The sequence below is a fragment of the Eurytemora carolleeae genome, unplaced genomic scaffold (genome assembly GCF_000591075.1).
Source record: "Eurytemora carolleeae unplaced genomic scaffold, Eaff_2.0 scaffold223, whole genome shotgun sequence".
In the NCBI taxonomy this organism is placed as follows: domain Eukaryota; kingdom Metazoa; phylum Arthropoda; class Copepoda; order Calanoida; family Temoridae; genus Eurytemora; species Eurytemora carolleeae.
In genome coordinates, this window is record NW_019396601.1 from 1 (window position 1) to 23,938 (window position 23,938).

Consider the following 23,938-nt stretch of genomic DNA (forward strand, 5'->3'; position numbering starts at 1 on the left):
CAAAAGAGATAAATCTGTTGGAAAGGAGGAGAAGGGAAAGAAAAATGCTGAAAAGTTTACTGAAATTGTAACGACCACAGGTTTCTAACTTTAAATACACATTTATCAATTACCATTAACTACTTTACTGAGATTGTAACGACCACAGGTTTCTAACTTTAAATCTATCTATTTAAATAAAACAAGACATTCGTATAGATGTCACCGATAGCCGGCCAAACGGCTGGAACGATTGGGTTGAAATTTTTTTATGGACACTCATAGGTACCCGGGGGTTGTTTTATTATAAAAAATTGCATTTTTATACCTTTTTTCCACGAGCAACGCCGGGCCCTCCAGCTAGTACACAATATATCTTTACTATCAACTTCGCTGGTCAATAGTATTTTTGGAAATTTCGCTAATTTGCCAATTCTGAACGATTCTGCTAATCATATTATTAATTACCCCCTACCAAATACATTTGCAAATATATTCCACTTCTCACATTTTTAATATTTTAACTAATATTCGCTTATTTGGCAAATTGTCTTAAAATTCTTACGCATTATCTTATCTACTGATTATATATTAAACTAGGAAGTGGGAAGAAAGTGAGAATTAGCTGTGGTGGAGAAAGCAAGAAAAGTTTTGGGCCATCCGTTGGTTTAGGTAAATATAAACTTAATTTGGTAGATTTTACTTTTAGTTGATTTGGTTTCTTGTTGGAAGCATTATTGTTTATTAGGATGTTAGTTTGGTAGACTGAATGTCGTTTGATTGTTAGTTAGCCCATTAGGTTGGGGGCAGTGCTTAGGATCCATTTAATTTTGATGCGGATCCGGATCCGGAATCCGCACTGGAAAAAAATGGATCCGGATCCAGGTCATTTTTAAGATTTACTGAATTTTTTAACAAAAATTAATTTTCTAATTTTTTGTTACATTTTTTTCGCTTATTTTTATCCTAAAACTTGATGAACCATTTAGAAATAATGAAATTTTTATAATCTCTCTTATTCAAAATTTGGGTTTTGTGTTTTAGGAGTAAAAAGTTTTTTTTTTGCAGCTTTTGGTTGATATTTTACCCCTTGGATCCAGATCCGTGGATCAGCATATTTTTTCGGATCCTAAGCGTTGGAGGTTTGTAGTTTCTTTGGTTGTACGTTTTTTTGTTGGTAAGCTGTTTATTTGTTTGGCTGGGTTTAAATATTTCCGTTTTTACAAAGTTGGATGTTGTTTGTTACATTTGTAGACATTGTTTGACAAGTTGTTTGGTAGTCTGGTTGTTCAGTAGTCTGGTTGTTCAGTAGTCTGGTTGTTGTTTGTTATGGGGTTTTTTAAACATTAGTTGGATGGTAGGTTGACATTGCTTGGTCGGTTGTTAATCTGGAATGTTTTTAAAAAAATAAAGGGAACATGTGCAATGTAGACATTTTTTTAAAAAATATAAAGGGAACATGTGCAATGTAGACATTTTTTTAAAAAAAAGGGAACATGTGCAATGTAGACATTTTTTTTTAAATAAAGGGAACATGTGCAATGTAGACATTTTTAAAAAAAATATAAAGGGAACATGTGCAATTTAGACATTTTTTTTAAATAAAGGGAACATGTGCAATGTAGACATTTTTTTTAAAAAAAAATAAAGGGAACATGTGCAATGTAGACATTTTTTTTAAAAATAAAGGGAACATCAGTGAGTTTCTAATTTATGTAATCTTTAGGGAACTCGGAAATCTTCTCCCTCCTAGACTCAGGGGACGAGGAGGAGGAGGAGGAGCATGAGGAGCCCGCCCCCTCCAGGAGAGGGAAGAAGGAGATTAAACCTTCAAGGAGGAGATCTGAGGTGGCCAAATCAAAACCTAAATCTCCTGAAGTAGTCAAGGTAAAATGGGGAGGCGGCTTGATGTGGGAGGGGGGACGTTCCCCCTCTGGAAAATTGGGGGGACTTCCCCCTCTCTAGAAAATTGGAAGGACGTCTTCCATGGAAAAAATTAGAGCACAACTGTAGAGAGGCGCAACTTCTAGTTCGTTTTATTTGGTTTATAAAAATATTTCCCTGCGGCACCACAAGAGTTTGTTTATTTGTGGAATGTGGTGAAAGTGACACCACATTTGCCACTCCCACTCATGACCCCCCAATGACCATGTCAGGATTTTGACATAAAAATGTCTAAAATACTTAAATGAAATTCCTGGTGGGGGGAAACTTTTTGTCAAGAAAGGGGGGGACAACAAATTTCAGCACGCCGCGTGCACAATATTTTATTAATCTCCCTCCCCTCTGGAAAATAGCGTAAGCCGCCCCTGGTAAACTATAAAATGTTAGTACATATACCGGGTTACTAATAAAGGGTGAGACTTAAAATATGATGCTTACTTTTTGGTTTCCGCCTTCAATTTAATATTTTAATGGTTTACTAAATGATAAGCACAGAATAAACCAGTTTTTGCCTACAAGGAACCCTGAATGTAAGAGAAGGGACTAAACAAATTCCGTACAGTCGTCTCTAAAGTCGCATCATTTGTTGGTAACCCTGTTTGACTCAAAACTTAACACATAATGAACGTCTGATGATCTATCTTATAATCCTGGCTCCGGCTCCGGCTCCGGCTATAAAGAAAAACTCCATTTTCGCGTCCTTAAAATATATTTTGTAGCCTCGTGCTCGACGTGCAAGCATAGCAGTAATTGAGAAAAGAACTGAACTCTCTGGGCCAAAAAAGAAATCTCTCACCATGTCTGAAACTAAGGTTTGTACCTTTGTACATTTTAGATGGGAAAACTGAAGGGTTAAATCTCGAAAATATTTTTTTTTTAATTCGGTGATGGTGATGGACCAAACCTCTGTGAAGTAAAGAAAGTAGATGTTAGTTCCACAGTTATTAAAAATATATTTCGGTCTGGGTTGACCCTCGTCAGTTCTTGAGATTGTTTCTTCACAAAGATTACGAAAACAATCCTTAACACAAAATAGGGGGGAGGGGGTATTTACAGGGTGTATATTTTCCTGAAAAAGTATTTTGTTGTTTTCGCTGAAGGGATGGGGGCATGAAACGTATTACTCTCCGGAAAATTTAAACAGTGTTTAAACATAACTTAGAATTGTCGAAGGAGGCTGATTTTTTGCATGCAAACTCAGAATTATGTATATTACATGCTTTTTTGGTTTTGAAGGAATCTGAACAAAAGTGCGCGCGCGCTTTTTGTAAAAAAATGCGACTTTTTTGACAGTAAATCAATGTTAACTTCAATAATTACACTTGAACATTTTTTCTGACACCCTTGAAACAAATATGCGCTAAAAAAATTAACCTCTAAAGGCTTAAATATCCGCGCGCGCGCGCAATAAAATAAAATATCTTTGAATACTTATGTGCTAAGTTTGGCCTAAGTTAGAATAACAGTTGCATGTGATACATCAAACTATAGCAAAATTGGGACAAGGAATTCATTTCCGAGATCAAAATAGACATTGGAGCATTCTGACCGGCGCGCTAGTAGCCAACCATTACATTATGGGTCATCTTAGAACATTTTTTATGCCAAATTACCTATAAATCGACATACAACATGTAAATCATGTTCTAAGATGACCCATAATGTAATGGTTGGCTACTAGCGCGCCGGTCAGAATGCTTCAATGTCCATTTTGACCTCGGAAATGAATTCCTTGTCCCATTTTTGCCATAGTTTGATGTATCGCATGCAACTGTTATTCTAACTTGGGCCAAACTTAGCACATAAGTATTCAAAGATATTTTCTTTTATTTAAGCCTTTGGAGGTGAATTTTTTAGCGCATATTTGTTTTAAGAGTGTCAGGAAAAATGTTCAAGTGCAATTATTGAAATTAACACTGATTTACTGTAAAAAAAGTCGCATTTTTCACAAAAAGCGCGCGCGCGCCCAATTTTGTTCAGATTCTTTCAAAACCAAAAAATGCATGTAATATACATAATTCTGAGTTTGCATGCAAAAAATCAGCCAGCCTCCTACGACAATTCTAAGTTATGTTTAAACACTGTTTAAATTTTCCGGAGAGTAATACGTTTCATGCCCCCCCCCCCTTTGGGAAAATAAATGATTTTTAGGTGGAAATTTTTAAAATTTTGGATGAAAAGAATGTAATTTTTAAAAAAAAAATTACAATGAGGCGGAAATGATTTTTTATATTAAGTCAAGTGCCCTTTTATGTATTACTTGTTATTCAATCTTTAAAAAGTACATTTTTTTATTTGTACAATAATGCGAATTTTTATGTCGACTAACAAAAAATGTACTATCTTTATTCATCAAATGCTATTCTCGAATAATAAAAACTGAAATAAAAAACCACAAAAACAATATGAAAAACTTAAACTTAAACACTTTCCAGTATCCATTTTCCATATATTACACCGCAAAAACAGTATGAAAAACTTGTCTCTGTTTTTGTATCCATTAAAATTGTAAATATTGTAGAAGACGAAGAGAGTTGTTGTGGTTGAAACTAGTTCAGAGGAATCAGAATCTGACTCAGATTTCGAGGAATATATTTTTCTTCTATATCCCACATATCCTCCTTAATTTAGTACCTCATCTTGGGGTTGAAATTGGTTGATTTGATTTGATTTGATTTGATTTGATTTGATTTGATTTGATTTGAACTGATTTGATTTGGTTTGGTTTGGTTTGATTTGATTTGATTTGATTTGATTTGATTTGATTTGATTTGATTTGATTTGATTTGATTTGATTTATCCGGAAAGAATAATATTTAAGAATATTACTGAAAGGAAAAATATAATTAAGGATTCTCCAACTTACAAGAAAAAGTTCGGAAAAAACAAAAAGGAGGTAAAAGATATGTTTATTCAAATTTTTCTACTTCGGGGGAAATTAAAACTTTTGACGCAAAACATTTTTACTTTCCTTGAAAAAATTTTAAAATCTAAAAATTACATTAGTGTAAAAAATATTAAATGGTACATTCAGTACAAAAAGTGTAATTTTCAGAGCAGTAGTGAGGAAAGTAATGCTAGCGAGGATGAAGAAACGAAAAGGAAGACTAAAACTAAGGTACAAAACAATAAGAACAACAAAAGCTGAATTTTTCCCAGCTGAAGATTAAATTGTTCAGGGGTGTACATTTTCTTGAACAACGTCCATACCCTCCCACCCCAATCACGTTTTTTTTGTAAAGTTAAATATGTTTGTGCGGACCTGAAACATTTTTTACAGATAAAAGCATCAATAAAGAAGTAAATAAACTTGCCCTTTGATGTCGAATTTCTTTTTTTTTCAGATCTTCAAAAATCATCAGGGGGGGAGGGGTAATTCCTAACAACATACACCCCTGAAATTGTTCAACAAGTTAATTTAATTTTTTCTTTTTTTTAAGAAGAAAACTGTCGCAGTTGTAACACCTCGAAGAAAATCCACCAAACTACTGGAACGTCGTGTATTTACTCCCGGAGTTGCGCAGCGCAAAGCCCCGGTCAAATCTTCGTTAAATCCTCTAGTAGAAGCACAACTTCGTCTTCATGTGTCAGCAGTACCTGACTCACTACCCTGTAGAGAAGAAGAATTCGCAGGTAAAAAACTACCCCATAGTTGAAAGATCAATCGGAACCCCCCCCCCCTTAATTATATTTTATTTGTTTAAAATTGGTCACTTAAAGATAAAATTCAGTGATAAAAGCCTGCTTGAATAAAAGTGAACAAAGTCGTATTTTAGGGGGTAAATAATTTAGAGAAAATATGTACCTTGTAATTCGTGAATACTGAATATAATTCATTGTCAAATTATATATTTTGATATAGTTGAATGAGAGATCAATATTAATTAATCTAGAGATCTTTGGTTATGTTGAGAGTAAGCTTCAGGAGGGTACTGGTGGATGTATTTATATCTCAGGTTTGGAAATAAATAGTTTTTATTTTCTGAATTTGTTTACTATGATTGTCTTTCGTGATTTGGTTGATTACACTGTCAATATTTTAATATCACACTGTTAATTTAACCGGTTGATGATTGAATACACTGTTAATTTGCTTGAGTAAAGCGTTTATTTGGCAGATAACAATTTTTAAATTGTTTTTATCCACTTCTAATTTGAATGAAAACCTTTTTTTGAATTGATCTTATTTTGTATTGGATGGATTTCCCAATATATTTGGTTGATTACACTCGTAATTTGATTGATAAACTATTGATTTGTATGATTAAACAGAAAATTTGATAGAAAACGGTTGATTAATGATTATACTGTAAATTCTTTGAATAACACTATTTATTTGGTTGATAACAGTTTTATTTGAATGATAACATTGGTGATCTGATCCATTACACTGTAAATTTGATTGGTAATCTATTTACTTGTACATGAATAAACTGGAAATTTGATGAAAACTCGATTATTTGAGTGATTATATTGGTTTTTTGAAAGATAACACCATTTATTTGATTACACTGTAAAATTGATGGATAACACTGTATACTAAAGGTGTGCCTGGTACGGGTAAAACTGCAACGGTTAAGCAAGTTATAAGATATATGGAGGATAACAGGGACAGATTATGAACAAAATAAAACTTGAAATACTTCAAAATGAATATTATTATTTCTTTTTCAATTTATCTATTAAATTTCCTGTTAATTCTTTCAATTTTCAATTCCACTGTTTTTTATATACAATTCCTTATTTGCTTATCCTTCTTCAATTTCCGTGTTGAACTTTTTAAAATTTCCCTTTTTTATCTTTCTTAAATTCCCCCCGGGTCCTTTCTATTTATTTTTTATCTTAATTCATTATTTCTGCATAGAGATGAGTTTCCGGATTTTAATTTCTTTGAACTGAATGGAATGAGATTAACCTGTCCTGAACAAACATATGTGGAGATGTGGAGACTCCTTACAGGTACTGTTCTGCACTGTACAGTACTACATTGTACTATACTATACATTACTAAGCTGTACTGCACCATACAGAACTCAACTGTACTGCACTATAAAGTACAAAATTGTACTAAATTATACAGTGCTCAACTGTACTACAATTAACTGTATTGCACTTTACAGGAATCAACTGCACTTTACTAAACAGTACAGTACAGTACTGCACTGTACTGTAATGTACTGAACTGTACTGTACTGTACTGCAGTACTTCACCATACTGTACTGTACTAAAAGACACGGTACTCTGCTGTAATGTACTGTATGTACTGCTCTCGTATGTACTAATCAGAGCTGAAATGGATGGTAAGTAATTATACTAAAAGATATGAAATGAGTTTTTGTATCTGTAAAGGGGGGGAACTTGTTGGTTCAATATTTCTAAATATTTTAAAATACGCCTTTTCACACTTTTTAAATTCTCTAAGGAAAGAACTAGAAATAAGGAATAGATGTGTTTAACTTAAAAATGTGAAGGTGAGAAGTTAGTACATGAGCAAGCGATGAAGAAACTAGACACCAGATTCTCTACCCCCGCCCCCCGCCGGACCCACACCATCTTCCTTGTGGACGAGCTCGACATGCTCTGTAAGAAGAAGCAGACCGTCCTCTACAATATATTCGAGTGGCCCAGCAGGCCCCAGGCCAAGGTTGTGATTATCGCGATTGCGAACACGATGGATTTACCGGAAAGAGATATGGATATGCGAGTTATTAGCAGGTACATTATATCTACGGTTACCATGTAACCATTAGCCAGTGCTGGGAATCCGGATGCGGATTCATGGATCCGAATCAAAGGGGCAAAATATGATCTAAAAACTTCAAATAAATACCCAAATCTGAACTGTTGAAAAAGTAGTAATTAATTGTTAATAAAAAAAAAATCGGAAAAGTAAAGAAATAGTAAATATATCTTCAGAGAAAAAATTATTAAGTGAAAAAAGTTTGTAAATGAGAAACTAGAAAGAAAGGATTTTTATTCATTGAAATTTTTAATGTAAACTATTTTTATAGATTGGGATTCAATCGGCTCCATTTCGAGCCGTATAATCAACAGCAGCTGCAGTGTATAGTCTCCAGTAGACTGGAGGGTCTTGAGGTCTTTCAGTCCGACGAGATTCAACTTGTTTCAAGAAAGGTAAATCACATCTATGCTAGCGCCGGCAGGGAATTTTATTTGTATCCCTCGCAGGTCAGGAGGGGACTATACTCCCTGTCTTGGGGAGAGCCAGGAAACTTCCTTCCAGGGTGGGGGGAGGGGGGGGTATTAATAAAAACGGTAAGCTTTTTTTGGGGGGGGAGGAGTTATTTAGATTAAACTTACGTTATTTTTACCTATCCACCTTTCCATCAATTTTGTTGTTGTTTGCCAACATGTTGAAAATAATAACTATGCACTAGTAAAATTATTTATTTAAAAATGTTCCAGACGTCCGGTTTATTTTTAACCTTTGTCCAAACAAAAACGAGATTTTAGAACTGGTTAAGATCTTGTAAACAATCTAACCATTCAGGTTGCTGGTCTCTCCGGGGATGCAAGAAGAGCTCTGGATATCTGTAGAATCCTAGCAGAGAGATGTGAGAGGGAAGGAAGAGATAGGTAACATCAGATTTAACTACACTATGGTTATAGTTCATTTGGTCACACGGTGTCCAGATTGGGTGGACTAGGAATTTAGTTAATTGGCAAAAAAGATGACATTTAATAGGATTTATAGATAAAGTAAACTTTTTTTTTAATAAAAGCCAAGGATAAAATAGATAAATTCATGAAAAATTTGTATATCATGTAGTGGCGAAACCGATATAACATAACCATAAACTATATGAACGAACCCCGTATCTCAAATCCATCTTTTGTGTACCGAAATCTTGTATTCCGTAATCAATCAGAGAAACTCATCCATTCTCGTCTGGATATTCACGTTGTAGAATCAGAACTGAAAAGAAGCGAAATGGTTAAAATTAAAACTCATTCTTGTAAATCAAAAGAAAAAACTCAGTATTCTTAAAATGTCTCAAACTCTAAAACACACGAATAATCCAATTAACTCAACACGTCAAAACTCTTTTCGAACCGCGAGAGATTCAAATATAAGAAAAGTTATCTACCTTAGCTGGCCTTCTGATTGAACCCTGGAACCATCAATCTAAGATAGGTCCCTGAACCTGTTAATATACGAAATATCTATACAATCCACAAAACATCAAATGAACCAAGGTTTTTAAAACTTTGGGTGACAAAGATTTGAAGCGTGGTTTCTAGTTGTATTGCACAATTTTGTGTTCATTTGTACTTTTGAACATTGGTGAAAATCAACAACAGTCCAAATGAAGGTTATTCCAAAAGATCATTATTCAGCATTTCTTTTGATACAACGCCTCATAGAGTTAAAGAAGAAATGAAAGATCGTCTTTATTTGCCAACTAACTAACCTATTCCGCAGAATCTGGACACCGTGGTCAATTAATTTACGGTTTGGGTTATGGCTTTGCGATTTATTGATTAGTGGTTTTAAATTGATTGACTTGAGGATATATTTTATGTGCGATAACTGGTTTAGTTAATTAATTAATAGAGTTTATTTATCTGTCAGGGTAACCCAGGTGGACGTATTGAAGGTTCACCGTGAGATGTTCACTAGCTCTAAGATGATGTATATTCGGACCTGTAGCCAATTAGAACAATTCTTTCTCAGGTGTATTATCATTTATCAATCATTTAGGCTCAATCATGGATTATACAAGTTCAAGTTTCATTTGTTTCCTGGAACTTTTTGTAAGATTTATAACACCGGGTCTAGATACTCCATATTGTTTTGTATTTTCTTTACCCCAACTTCCCCCCCCCCCGCCTTCAAAAAATGTGTAACCTTTGAATTTTTTGCCTTTTAGGTCTTCATGTTTTGCTTGTGTTTAGGTCGATGGTGAATGAGTTCTATAAGACAGGAGTTGAAGAAACTACACTCAGAAATATATCCATCAGGTAATATTAGTAAACTACACTAAGGAATATATCCATTACTAAACTACACTAAGGAATATATCCATCAGGTAATATTAGGAAACTACATTAAGAAATATATCCATTAGGTAATATTAGGAAACCACACTAAGGAATATATCCATTAGGTAATATTTGTAAACTACACTAAGGAATATATCCATCAGGTAATATTAGGAAACTAGTAAGTCTAAGAAAAACCAACCATATTTAATTTTTATAATATTTTACATTAAAGCTACCTAGATTGAAAGGGAGTGACCGGCAATGTATGGTAGTTGAACTAAGATTGCAGTGTTATTGAGAAATTTTTCAGGATTCATTTAAGACCTATAAGACGTTTTTACGTTTTTTATTTGTTTAGTAACAGCGCAAATTCAATATTTAAAATCTTCGTAGATGGTTCATTTTTGAGGAATGATCTTGAAAATCTGTTTTATAAAAATTATTCAAAAACGACGAAAAAAAATTTAACAAAATGTCTACAGTCAACTAATAAGATATTTAGGAACATATTTCTCATTAGAAATTTGTCAATAAATCAATTTCAGAATCAACTGTTTCTTTTCTTATTCTTTATGAATTTGTTCGCAGATTTCTTGAAATTGAATGTCGTCTTTTCATTTAAAATTCCAGGAAATCTACAGAAAATGGTTTTGAACATTGAGACATTACAGAAACCAATAACTGAATAAGATTCCACATTTTCGATGATAATAGTTAATTTTAATTTTGTCAACGTGTTCCTTAACAACTAATTTGTTTACTGTAGAATTTTTTTTACATTTTTCGTGGTCGTCATTGCATAATTTAAACAAAACCGATTCTCAAAATCATCCAAAATGGACAATCAATGAGGATTTTAAATATTGCATTTTAAATATGCAACAAAAAACGTCTGTTAGGTCTCAAATGAATCCTAAAAACAATTCTCAATAATACTGCAATCTCAGTTCAACTACCATACATTGTCGGTCACTCTTTTTAAATACCACCAAAGATTTCATAAAGTCTATTGATTAATATTTTATACTTTTTTAGGTTTGATGAAACCTGTGCCAGTGAAGGAGTAAAATCTCCCTCTCTCCATGGTTTGGTTAGTGTAGCAGTCAGGTTAGTTCTATCCTGTACACTGTACAGGTAGCTAGTGCAGCAGTCAGGTTAGTTCTGTACTGTACACTGTACAGTGTACAGGTAGTTAGTTTAGCAGTCACGTTAGTTCTACACGGTACATTGTACACTGAACAGTCAGGTTAGTTCTACACTGTACACTACAGGTAGCTAGTGCAGCAGTCAGGTTAGTTCTACACTGTAAACTGTACATATAGTTAGTGTATTAACTGTACATATAGTTAGTGTATTAACTGTACATATAGTTAGTGTAGCACTCAGGTTAGTTGTACACTGTACACTGTACATACAGTTAGTGTAGCATTCAGGTTAGTTGTAAACTGTACACTGTACATAAAGTTAGTGTAGTAGTCAGGTTCATTGTACATTGTAAACTATACATATAGTTAGTGTATCAGTTAGGTTAGTTGTACACTGTACATTGTAGACTGTACAGTTTACTCTGTACATATAGTTAGTGTAGTAGTCAGGTTAGTTGTACACTGTACACTGCAAAAGTCGAATTTGGTTTCCTGTCTAAAATAAGGTGTTTAATGGTATACTTGATGATTTGGCAAAGAATAAAACGTGTAAAAGCAATGACAAGGAGCCAGCCTAAGAAAGATTTGATAAAAGATACTTATTATAATCATTATACATCTAGCTAGTGTTTCATATTTTAAATTTAAGAGATATAAACTTTAGAATACAAGAAGTACAAAACTGTACTTCTAGAAATTATTTCATTTTACCCAGAAAATGTTCGTTTTCAGGTTGAGTTCCCAACGGTTAGTTCTATCTGAGGATTATAGAAAGGGACTGGACACTAAACTTAGATTGAACGTAGCCTTTGAAGATATTAACTTTGCCCTCAATGCGAGAAATATATAAAATCCTCATCATAATTAAGATATATTTGGATGGTTTTCCAGCTGTTTCAAGAGTAATAGGATGCCAAAGTATGGACTGGAATGAGATTTTTATATTAGCTTAATTTTTATGAAATGAAAACTCGGGAGTTTCCCTGAAAATTACTTTTATTGTCTTGATATCCATTAATATTATATCTCGTTCCATCTAGATCGAAAATTAAATTGTCATAAAAACATGAAACATTTATGTTAAATTAATAATAACCATCAATTTTTCCTTCACACATTTTGAGAATATTGTACATTGTCAAGTACCATTTCTTTTAATTACTGTACACAACTTCAAATGTTTGTATAAGGATGAAGTTAACGCATTTAAAAATGAATTAATTTAAGCCAGAACATCTGTCCGAAAATTGTACCTAATGAGCATTTCGATAGTTTTAATTTAAACAGCCGTCTTTTGAAATGACCCTGTGCTCAATGCCATAGTTTCCTTGATTTCAGAAAAAAGATGCACTAGAGAAGCATCAGGGGGGAATTATATATATCTACAGGATGGGGTACACGGATCCAACAGAGCTGATGGTCAACAACTTGGAGCTAGGGATTCCGGACTATGTCGTAGGTACAGTTCATGTTTTTAGTATTTCAAATTATAATGGTTTGATTCTTAAAGGGACAGAAAGTGTAAATTCTTGTGACGCTTAATGTAAAGATTGCAGTGCCCGATTACCCTTAAAAACTTTGTCGGATCAATTATAGATTAGATATCAATGTTATAATCTTAAAAACTGATTATTTTCAATTGTAGTTTCTCTATAAAAGTGACTTACGCATTTCTACAGCATGAGAACATAAATAAATTATCAGAAATGATCACTTCCGAGACAACTGAGAATATCTTCCACATTATTGATCAGATAAAGATTCCAAGGGTTAACTTAGTTAATCGAGCAATGTCATCTATGCATAGAGAGTCACTTCAGCTAGTCCAATAAACACCTATTATCAATGAAAAAAAAATCCTAAAAGTAAAAGATATTTGACTTATGAAATGTTTAGGGTTTTTTAATAAGAGTCCATGCAAACATTGTCATAGAAATACAAATGTAAAGGCTATTTTCAGTTGCTCCTTTAACTTTCAAGATGATATCTAATCCCCCCATTTTTTTTATTTAATAAAGGGATTTATGAAAAACAAAATCTAATTTTTCAAGAATTCTCTCTGGCAGCTTACTTGCAATTGCTTGCCGCCCCTGCAGATATTTTTTTAACGTATAATGTATTGTAAGAAATTAGGTTAGAAATAAAATGTGTACCACCCTTAAAGGGCATACTTTCAAGTGACCCTCCATGCAAAGATGGCAATGTCCGATTCACAACGACGGTACCCTTGAAACCTTTTGCTGTCCAAGTATGTGGAAGATACTATCGTTTTTCTAAGTAGGGTACGTAAGACTACACACCTTGGGTATCTGCTCAGCTAGAGTAAGTCCTCCTAGTTGAGTCCGAGTGCGTTTGGGCGCGCGGTCTCGTCTAGGTGAGGAGCAGGGAGATCAGCAAGGAGAGGGACCTCCTGGTACCGCACAAGCAACAGGAACATGTGCGCTTCCGGATCAGTCCTCTGGGGTTTCCAGAAGAACGAGAAGAGACGAGGATCAGACTTGTATACGAAGTAAACACGGAAAGGCCTTAAGGTCTTCGGTACATCAGTACCTGGAAAAAGGACACTGCTAGAGATATGACATGGTAAAGAAAGATAGACAAGGACATAATAAAGATCACAAAGTATCAGACATATAGCGGTGCCATCCTGGAGGATTCCAGAGGAGATCAGGAGAGATAGTGCAGCCATGAACGGAACCTAGATATAGGTTGTGTGAATGGGGTGGCGTTAGATTTAAACCAGAAAGTGAAATAATAAATTTAGAGTAAAAACTCTATTTATTTCATTCCCCGTCAACTATTCATAGTGTTCAGAAATGCGCAATTCACTTTATTGGAGAACCAACAACTAAAAAAAAAATAAGTTTTCAACATTATAAACATTGATATATAATTTATATTTGATCAAACAAATCTTTCAAGGTATAGTTGTAAATCGGGTATTTCCATCTTTGCAAGGCGGGTCTTATGAAATTACGTTACAGTCCCTCTGAACTAAAATTCTGTTTAAGGAGCTGCTCTTCTGGCACTGTATGTATGTATCGAGCTGATAGCTATACCTATCAACATAATCAGAGATGCGAAGCCAGTTCATCATACAGGAATAACATTTATTTTTTTAACGCTTAAACAAAACAAAAATACCTTCCGATATTTAATTCTAAATTAAAGATGATTCAAAGAAAATCATAAATTATAGATTTTTCTCATCAAATTTTGAAAATCCTCACAATATTTTTGTTAAATGTGTCAAATTTGCACGCATAAAATGAATGATTTTTACCAGTTGTTCGTTCCCCTGAAAAAAATTTCAAGGATGCCTATAAGATGGGATACCATTTCAGGTTTGTCGATTATTATTTAAACATTCCATTAATTCCAATTAAAGGAGAAAGATCAGGATTTATTTTCCGGAATTATTACAATTTCTTCAGAGGAGCAGGATTTCAATTGTACGTCAAATAAGAAGAGCTTTTAACAATAGAAAATTTAAAAATTCAACTTTGTTTCATTAATTCCATTAATTTCTATTTGATTGATTTTTTTTCCGAACTAATTAAACTTTATTAGAAGAGCAGGATTATTCTAGAAAAGTGCAATGGAATTTTATGTCAAAGAATATAATTTTATCAAACAATTTTCATCAAATTTTTCCTAAAGGAATTGAGTCCTTGCCTCAAACTCAAATGTTCTAATCATTATATCTTTTCAACCTGTTGGTGTAAACGTTTGAAATTTTAAACTTTGATCATTTGAGACAACATAATTTACAGTTTAAAATATCTAAGGACTACGACATTGGGTTGTAAGGATTTAAGGATTTGAAAATCAGAGTTTGTGACAAAGACCCAATTCCTTTATTGCCAGCTGAAGGACCCGGCGTTGCCCGTGGAATTTTTTTTTTAAAGATTTGAAGAAAAAAAATGTAAGAAATGTAGAGTTTTTCAGTCTTTAACACCCCCTGTCCACAAAAAATTCAGCCCAATCGGCCCAGTCGTTTGGCTGGCTATACAGTATACGCAACATATATACGAATGTCTTGTATTATAATGTAGATTTTTATTTTAGAGGAGAATATCTAAACCTGGAAGGTCTGCCTAGGATTCACTATCTGGACGAAGGGAATATTTACTCGAATGAAACTATAGGAAATCTGAAATGTTAAATTTATGATCTTCAGTTTTATGATGTCTAGAGTGAAGTGCCCCTTTATAATAATTTTTGCTTATTAATTTTTCATTTTAATTAACAGCATGATAACAGAACTTGGCTAAATTCTTACAATTAAATCATTGGCAGCAAGTAATATAGAAAAATATTGTTAAAATTCGTTTTTTTCTAACTTAAATTTAGCGATTTATTAGAGTTTTAATCAAAAGGTACTATGTGCTCAATAATGATAGTTCATTGTGCAACTAACTGTAATAGTCTGTGCGCACTGCGCATATATGATAAAATATCTTTAATCAACCACTGAAGAATAAGTTTGCAACCTTGATAGATGTTTATGCATAAAATATTTAAGACAACTTAAATTTGCGAAAAATTTTTAAGATAAGTTTGTTAATAAATGTAATGATAGAAAGATACGTCAGTCCAAATCATTTAGCTAAAAAGCTCAAACCAAAATTCGCAAAAAGTCACATAATTTCCGATTTTCCCTTTAGAATAATAATTTTTTCCCTATAAATATGCAAACGTTTTTATCAATGTATCAAATGCAACAACAAAAAATATTTAAAAATAGGAACTAATCAAGAAAGAAAAGGAATTGAGGCTTTGCCCCAAATTATGATTGTCTTATCCTTATATCTTTGTGACCCAATGTTGTAGAGCTTATATATTTCAAATGTTAGATCAAATCATCTTAATTTTGAATATCAAAGGTTTACACCATCAGGTTGCAAAGATATAGTGATGAGAACATTTTAGTTTGTGGCCAAATCTCAATTTCTTTGTTGTACATTTTTAATTTGAGAAACCATTAAACAAAGTCAATTTATGATTTGCTTTTCTAAAGACAAAAGTATTTTTATATGTTGTTCTGAGCCTTTAGATATTAGCTCGTGAAATGAAATTCTTAGCTTTTAAACTAAAAACTCTGGAAATTTCAAAGAGAAATTATACAAAATTTTTAATCACACTTGACACTGATAAGGAAACATAATATGAAGAAACTTATTTTATATAAAATATACGTTTTGCGCAACATCGCTATTTTACATGATAACTAGTTTGTTGTCTAATTTGGATCTGTTGGTCATTAAGTAACGTGAACCTTAGTTTTATCATAATTACGCACATCAAACAAATTATTACAAAGGCGTACTTTACTCTAAATCATTTTTTTCAACTCCCTTTTCTTTTTTCAATTGTCTTATGTTATTTTTTGCTTCTTGTTCCACTATCATGTTTTCTGTTCCTCCATCTTGTTTTTGTTCCTCCATCTTATTTTCTGTTCCTCCATCATGTTTTCTGTTCCTCCATCTTGTTTTTGTTCCTCTATCTTGTTTTCTGTTCCTCCATCTTGTTTTTGTTCCTCCATCTTGTTTTCTGTTCCTCCATCTTGTTTTCTGTTCCTCCATCTTGTTTCTTGTTCCTCTATTGTTTTTCTGTTCCTTGATTTTGATTTCTATTTCTTTTTTTAAGTCAGGTTATGAACATTTGATCATGTTAAGTTTTGCTACATGGAGAACCATTCTGGTCTCACAGCTGGAGTAAACTTATACCTTATCTGACTAAAGCTGGATATAGGTAACATCGTAGATAATAGTTGATATTTTGCTGAAAATCCCCGTATTCTTTCAGAGTCTGTCAATGTACTTTAAAATTTAAAAGTTTACATGCACGATTCACAAACAGTACCCCTTAAATATAATTTGTTAAAATTTTGGAGAAATACATTTTTTCTGATAATAAAATAATTTTCAATTGCGGATCAATGCAACAGAGACAAGGAAGAAAATTTAATTTTATTTATTTGTTTAAATGATAAAAACACAGAATATGAAATTCTAAGGATTTTATTGTTAATCAGGTATGGAACCTCTGAAATTGAGGGTCACTGAAAATTACCCCGGCAGTTGACAGTTCTTAATTGTTTTTCCGTTCCCATTATTTTAATAAAACTCACTCCCTGTCAAGAATGTAATGCAAGGAAAGTTAATTGCAGTTGCGTATACTCTACGTAATTTGTAAACAAGAATAGATGCCTCAGTGTTCGTTTAGTATCCGAGGAGGTTAAAAGCATTGAATTTTGAGAATTTTGATAATTCACATAATAGTTTCCTATGACCAGAATATTTCATTGATTATTTATGTGAAAGATGGATCCCATGTCAGGCTTCGACATCCGTCTTGTGTTTACATTTCTGCCCAGTGACAGTACTCTGCAGTACAAAAGATGCGTACACCTCTGAAATAACTTTCCTTGCATTAAATCCTTGCTCCCTGTAATCATTGTTATCACTATGAATTGAATAATAACTTTCCGTGTTTTAGAGTGATAGCTCCGGACTTTATTGGATTTGGAAAGTCAGATAAATTCGTTGATTACAGAGCGTACACTGTCAGGCAGGGGTTATACAATACAAACCACTGCAAAGTAGATGGATGTAAATCACAGTCATAGTACTACGGTGGATACGGCGAAGATCACTTTTTAAATGTATATAGCCAATCATGGGGCGTAATTAATCCCAGTACAGTACGAGGATAGGGTTGGACCGGTACGAATTTAGTAGAGCTTTCATAATCCCCAAGACATTCTGAGATGTTAGAGAAATACGGTTTCTATAAATCCAACACCTCATCTGGAAAGTGTTAGAGCAATTATTAAAAAGATTTTTTTTTATTCAAAAACATATTTTATTTACATTTTGTTTTTCTAATAATTTGAACAAAAAAGGTCAGTTAAATTTCCAAAACTAAACTGTATATAGTGGGGTTTCTTCTAGAAATGTTTCCCAGAATTCTAGGTTTGCATTTAATACATTTATAATTTATTTTTATATAAATAAAACTAGGTTATCTTATCATTCAACTTTAATGGTTTTCTCATTGTGTACAGTGTACACTGTAAAACAATAACCAAAAAATCCCTAATTGGTTTGTGGATTTTCTAAATTTTTACAAAAATTGAAATGCCATAAACCTCCTGGGGTCATGGTAGGTCCCACAAAAAATTTGGACCCAATCGGTTCAGCCGTTTTAACGTTTTTAAGATACAAACAGAGTTTTTATTTGAATGCTAAAAACGCAAAGATACTGAACTGTAAAAAAAATAATATGAATTATATATATGGATCAATGCATATTAGACAGAAAAGAGTATATAATGTTTAAATTTATTGGGAAAACATATAAAACCGTTCAGGGCACTCTTATCCTCTATTCTTCACTTTAATCTATAAACATAAAACCCTGGATTAACTTCAATACTGCAGATAAACATAAATTTACACTGGCCAGCTGGTATATAGAAGCCGGGTAGAAGTTCTATCTATCTATCCTTGTATCTGAATATGGTTAACTTTGCTCTCTCTTCTCTCTCTCTTTTTCTCTTTCTATCTCCACAGTAGCCTGAGAACCAGTGTTGAAACAATACTAGGCCTTTACACTCTCCAGTTTAGTTCATACAAACTTTATAATATAATAACAAATACATATTATTCTTAGATGATTGAAAACGTTATTTGTTCACTAAAGTAAATAAATATTTCTTAATGGAAGCATTGATAAACTTATCCTAGAACGTGAGTAGAATAATTTATTACACTGGCATTTATAAACTTACATTACTTTATTTTTATTGAGCTTTAATTAAACTTGATTTGTTAACCTGATAAGGGAAATTATTTAATAAAGAGCTTTAAGTAAACTTGATTTGTTAACCTGATAAGGGAAATTAGTTAATAAAGAGCTTTAAGTAAACTTGATTTGTTAACATGATAAGGGAAATTATTTAATAAAGAGCTTTAAGTAAACTTGATTTGTTAACTTGAAAAAGGAAATTAGTTAATAAAGATAAGTTAAAGGGAATGTCAATGTAATTTCAATTGACCATTTATTTTAAGTATTACATGACCAATTTATAACAGTACACTTCCCTTCTTGTCGACAGTCCCTTAAAATGGTGTAAGACAGAATGAGGGAAGGGGGAGGAAGGAAAAAATCAGTGCTTAGGATCTGGATACGGATCCGGAACATTTTGGCTTCCTGGATCCGGATCCACAAAAATATTCGGATCCACGGAAATATCAACCAAACCTGCTAAAAAAACCTATCACACTCAACACACAAATCTCAGCTGTATACTAATGAGATATTTAAAAAACGTTTAACAACTTCCTCGGGCAACTTAGAAAGGAGTGTTATAGCTTGATTACAAATTTCTATGTTGATAAGGTTGTATTTCACTGGGAAAACTTAGTTTCCGGGCAAAGCTGGGTTTCCTATCAAGTAAAAATATAGTGTCTGGTTTCATTTTGCTGATCAATCATACTGCATCAGCTTTTCTTAACTTTCAGTCCCCACAACTCTCTCAGAAATATATTCTTTATATATATATATATATAAACAGGTTGAAAAACTGAACTTATTGCATTGAAAATAAGTAATTAAAATTCATTTTCAAATATTTTAGGTTTATGCAAATTCTTTCAGGTTTATGTAAATTCTTTCAGGTAGGGTCGCTTGTTTGCGGTTTTCTTTATTTTAATTGTGAAGACGACATTTTGAAGAAATCTGCAAATAAAATTATGGATAATGACGATAATGAAATAATCAATTCTACGTTTCTACTGAGTACTGTGGCTTTCATCGATAATTTCTTTTAGAAACATGTCCCTAAACAGCAAATTAGCATATAAAATAATTTTTTTACACCTTTTGGTTGGGTTATTAAGTAATTGTAAAAACGTTTCTTCTACTGACTGAAACAACTGGTGAAATATTTACTAATCAACGATTAGGAAGATTTTAATGATATCTGGATCCTAAGCACTGATATGATATCTTAGTCTGGGGGGTCCATTACGGGGTCCTTTAGATTCCTTTTTTTTAATAGCCTTAAAAGCTTTGAAGATAATTGTTTAACATTATAAACTATTAATAGTCATTAAATGAAAATTGTTGTTTGGAAGTTAGCATTATCTTCTACCAAATAAAGCAATATTTACATTTTTGACTTATCAATTTGATCTAAAAAAGTTTTAAAAAGTGAATAAAATGAGAAAAAGTAAACTTGAGTTTATTTGTATTTTATTCAATATAATTATATGAAGGGGAAAAGATTATTTTTATCCTTTTAATATCTTTGGATATAAGTTGACTTTGTATGAAAAGGCAGACAGGGACTAAATATCTTTTTTTATCGATGATACTTTTTTTTAACCTAACCATGCATAGGGATGAAACGTTTTCATTTTTAGAAAACCCGATTGTTTTAAAAAACGACGAAGAAAAAACGGAAAACGAAACTGTCGTTTTAAAAACAATAGTTTTTGAAAAAGTTCTTCGTTTTGTAAAGTAGGTCGTACGATCGTTTTTCGTTTTTTAAAAGATACGAGTGCTACGTTTTCAAAAACGATTGTTTGTTTAAAAAAATTAAACAATTGTTTTTAGAACAACGAAAAAACGATAGTTTTTTTTCGATCTTTTTCAAGAACGATTAACAACCCTAAGTCAATGCATTCAGAGTTTTCAAAGGGTAGATTTTCAGAAAACTAAAATTTCATTTCAATCATTTAAAAGAACAGGAATTGAGAAAACCTAGGATTTTGTTCAAATATTTATGAAACAGATTAATATGCTCTCCTGATTTTGAAGTAGAATGATTTTAATGAAATTATCAATTAAAATCATTTCATTTTAATTAGGGTATTTTTGCTGTAGATTTAATAAAAGCTATTAATTCTTTTTCAATAAAACTACTCTACAATTTTCTGTAAATAAAGATGAAAAATAAGATATTTTTAGTTTTATTTTGTTTATTTTGTCTTATTTGTTTAATTTACCTGAAATAATTTGATAAGCAATGCTTTTAAACAAATTCTACTAAAAATTTGTCTTTAGTGCTGCTTTACTTTCAAAATATGTGAATGGAAATTTTGGAACACATTTTAAATTGAATTCTTGTGTATCTACCGATCATACCGAACTCAAAAATAAAGTCTCAAACGCACAATCCCTGAATGTATTGTGTAACCCCTGATTGTGTTGTTAATGAGTACAATCTCTGAATTCTCTGAATGTATTGTGTAACCCCTGATTGTGTAGTTTACACAAGCGTGCACTAGCTGGACTGCTGGCCCATCTTAATATACCTGGATCTGTTACTTTAGGAATATATTCATTTTCAGTTATTTATATACTTTCTACCCAACCTTCCTATTTACATTATTTTTATTCACTATTTTCTATTCTGCAAACTTTTACTTTCTTTTCTATACACAATCTTCTTATTATTACACAGTTTTCCTTTCTTTTCGCCATCTCCTTTCTTCATAACACCATCTTTCTTTCTAACCACCTTCCTTTCTATACACATTACGTCTTTCTATGCACCGGCTTCTTTTCTATACACCTTCTTCCTTTCTTTATACTATCTTCTTAAACACCATTTTCTTTTCAATGCACCATCTTTCTTTCTAAACACCATCTTCCTTTCTAAACACCATCTTCCTTTCTAAACACCATCTTCCTTTCTAAACACCATCTTCCTTTCTAAACACCATCTTCCTTTCTAAACACCATCTTCCTTTCTAAACATCATCTTCCTTTCTATTCATCATCTATCCACCATTCTAGACATACTTGTAAATTATTAATGTTCTTATAGTTGGTCATAATTGGGGTTGGATGATTGGCTCAGCTTTTGCCAAGGTTAGTTTTTTCTTACAAAGGTATTGAGTCTTTGCCACAAACTCTGATTTTCTAATCCATATATCTTTGCAGCCCAAAGGGGAAGATCTGTTGTCTCTATTAATCTAAATTTGACATATCGAATATAAAGTATGTCCCTTGACTTTAAGGAATACAGTGGTGGTCTCAAACCAAATAATAATATTACTACACTAAAGGATCAATTGACAACTTTTAAATCACGCGGCACTTGCAGTATTCAGGTTACAACAATATACATCAGAAATTGGTCTGCAATTTTGTACCTTTAAAATTGATATTGAGAAAATAATATTTTAAGTAATAAAAAAAATAAGAATAGCGTCTTGGTGCCCTGTAAATATCACGGTGTTCTGCATTTTAGCAGTTGAGGGGGGGGGGCTAAGGAAATGTAATTTAGAGCATTGATTTTAATATTTTCTATTTTCAGGATAATCCTGGTTATTTCTCCCGGTTTGTTATACTGAACACTAACAACGTCCCAGACGGAGAAATAGAGCTAAACAGATATAGGTAGATTGTTGATTGAACAGATATAGGTAGATTGTTGATTAAACTAAATCAATTTTTTGTCCCTACAAAAAAAGATTACTATAAAAATGAAAAACAAAAAACTTATTTGGGTGCAAAGGCCTTCGTTTATTTGTTATTGAATAGGGAACACTGCTGAAAATGGACCGTATGGTTTCAAGTCAAAACACCTAAGCTTTTTCTTTGGATTATGTTTATATGCAGGCTACTGAGAAATAGTCTCAATTTTCAGAAAATGCCACCTAGGAAATTTTGAGTAGATCAATTTTTCAAGAAATTGAAGAAATCAAGTGCATTCACAGGTGTTAATTTAAACAATTTCGTTTGAAGGCTTTAATATGCTTCTTCTGGGTTTTTTTGACGATATTTTTTTAACAGTATATGACATGGTCTCCAAATTTTTTAATTTTTCTTCAACAGTCATGAAACTTATTTTAGCAACAAATCAAACTCCTAAATCAACTGCCTGACAGTCAAAATGCGGCCCTAAAAAGTTTTTTGATGTAATTTTAACTGATTTTACTTCAAAAAGTCTTTTTTAGTCAGTTATTGGGCAATTTTATAGTTCACTTAAGGCTTTGATTTTTTTTGGCTAAAACATGTCTTACGAATTGAGGAAAATTCACAAAATTTGGGGACCCTGCCATCAACGATTCTAAAAATATCGAGAAAAAAAAAACACAGAATAATCTTTATTAATCTTTGAACCTAGAGGTACGATTGAGTTTAGACTTAAAAATGCACTTGATTTCTACAATTTCTTAAAAATGGATTTAATTAAAATTCCCTAGGTGGCATTTTCTGAAAATTTTGATTATAACTCAGAAGTCAGCATATTAATATATTCTTAAGAAAAAAATTAGGTGTGGGGGGATCAAAAAGTGAATGAAAAAAGTTTATCTCTGTGAGGAAGCTAAACGAAGTTAGTCCAATTCCATGTTATATTTTCAGTTTACTTTAATATCCAATACGCCCTGTCAATATATCAAGGGATAGACCAGGAAATCAGGAAATCTAGAAAATAGAAATTAAATCTAAATCATAAAATTAGATTTCAAGAAATTAAAATTCCTATATCTCTACCATAATGATGGATGTTAAATTATAATTGTTCTTGGTTGTCAACCAAAAAAAAACAGATTAAACGTCTCAAAACCAATTTTCATTTTTTATATCTTTGCTACCTGATGTTGTTGATGTTGTATAATTTTAATTCTACTAAATTCAAAGTTTTGAATATCAAAATAGAAAAATTGATATTGATGCTAGTTATCAGTCGCTCTGAAATGTAATAAAAATATATATATTTAAATATTAAATCGGATATAAAAACATCAAAGTAAAATATAGTATGTAAGATAAAGATAAGCATAATTTGATATAGAGAAGCATAAGTAAATATCCTTTTTTTATCGGGAAGGGGGGGGGG

The 23,938-nt window shown here is 32.3% G+C and overlaps 2 protein-coding genes across 3 annotated transcripts; both read left to right on the top strand.

Annotated features, from left to right (window-relative positions):
* The first annotated feature begins 22 nt into the window (after positions 1–22).
* On the top strand, positions 23–12,420 carry LOC111706132 (origin recognition complex subunit 1). Its single transcript, XM_023478914.1, has 18 exons — positions 23–80; positions 580–651; positions 1,706–1,866; positions 2,643–2,735; positions 4,445–4,510; positions 4,775–4,819; positions 4,979–5,041; positions 5,364–5,556; positions 5,817–5,879; positions 6,469–6,532; positions 6,788–6,882; positions 7,396–7,639; positions 7,936–8,059; positions 8,436–8,521; positions 9,519–9,620; positions 9,842–9,907; positions 10,967–11,038; positions 11,809–12,420. The coding sequence occupies exons 4-18, from the start codon at positions 2,721–2,723 to the stop codon at positions 11,924–11,926; spliced, it is 1,416 nt and encodes a 471-aa protein (XP_023334682.1). The 5' UTR covers positions 23–80; positions 580–651; positions 1,706–1,866; positions 2,643–2,720; the 3' UTR covers positions 11,927–12,420.
* A 20-nt stretch (positions 12,421–12,440) lies between these two features.
* Positions 12,441–23,536, top strand: LOC111706133 (haloalkane dehalogenase). 2 transcript variants are annotated; one of them, XM_023478917.1, is made up of 10 exons: positions 12,441–12,535; positions 14,088–14,177; positions 14,363–14,420; positions 15,145–15,224; positions 16,755–16,830; positions 17,578–17,649; positions 21,355–21,419; positions 21,917–21,960; positions 22,409–22,491; positions 23,461–23,536. In XM_023478917.1, exons 1-10 carry the CDS (start codon positions 12,466–12,468, stop codon positions 23,468–23,470), a joined length of 648 nt encoding a protein of 215 aa, XP_023334685.1. In that variant the 5' UTR covers positions 12,441–12,465; the 3' UTR covers positions 23,471–23,536. The 2 variants fall into 2 exon arrangements, with proteins under 2 accessions (XP_023334685.1, XP_023334684.1); XM_023478916.1 differs by lacking the exon at positions 23,461–23,536 and adding an exon at positions 22,742–22,784.
* Positions 23,537–23,938: the final 402 nt, after the last annotated feature.

Coding starts and splice junctions, on each gene's coding strand:
- LOC111706132 (XM_023478914.1), top strand. Junction 6,883..7,395: donor GATGTGGAGACTCCTTACAG/GTACTGTTCTGC, acceptor AAAAATGTGAAG/GTGAGAAGTTAGTACATGAG. Junction 8,522..9,518: donor GAGAGGGAAGGAAGAGATAG/GTAACATCAGAT, acceptor TTTATCTGTCAG/GGTAACCCAGGTGGACGTAT.
- LOC111706133 (XM_023478916.1), top strand. CDS start 12,466: ATGGGGTACACGGATCCAACAGAGCTGATGGTCAACAACTTGGAGCTA. Junction 15,225..16,754: donor TTACTCGAATGAAACTATAG/GAAATCTGAAAT, acceptor GATCATGTTAAG/TTTTGCTACATGGAGAACCA. Junction 21,420..21,916: donor ACCTGGATCTGTTACTTTAG/GAATATATTCAT, acceptor ATGTTCTTATAG/TTGGTCATAATTGGGGTTGG.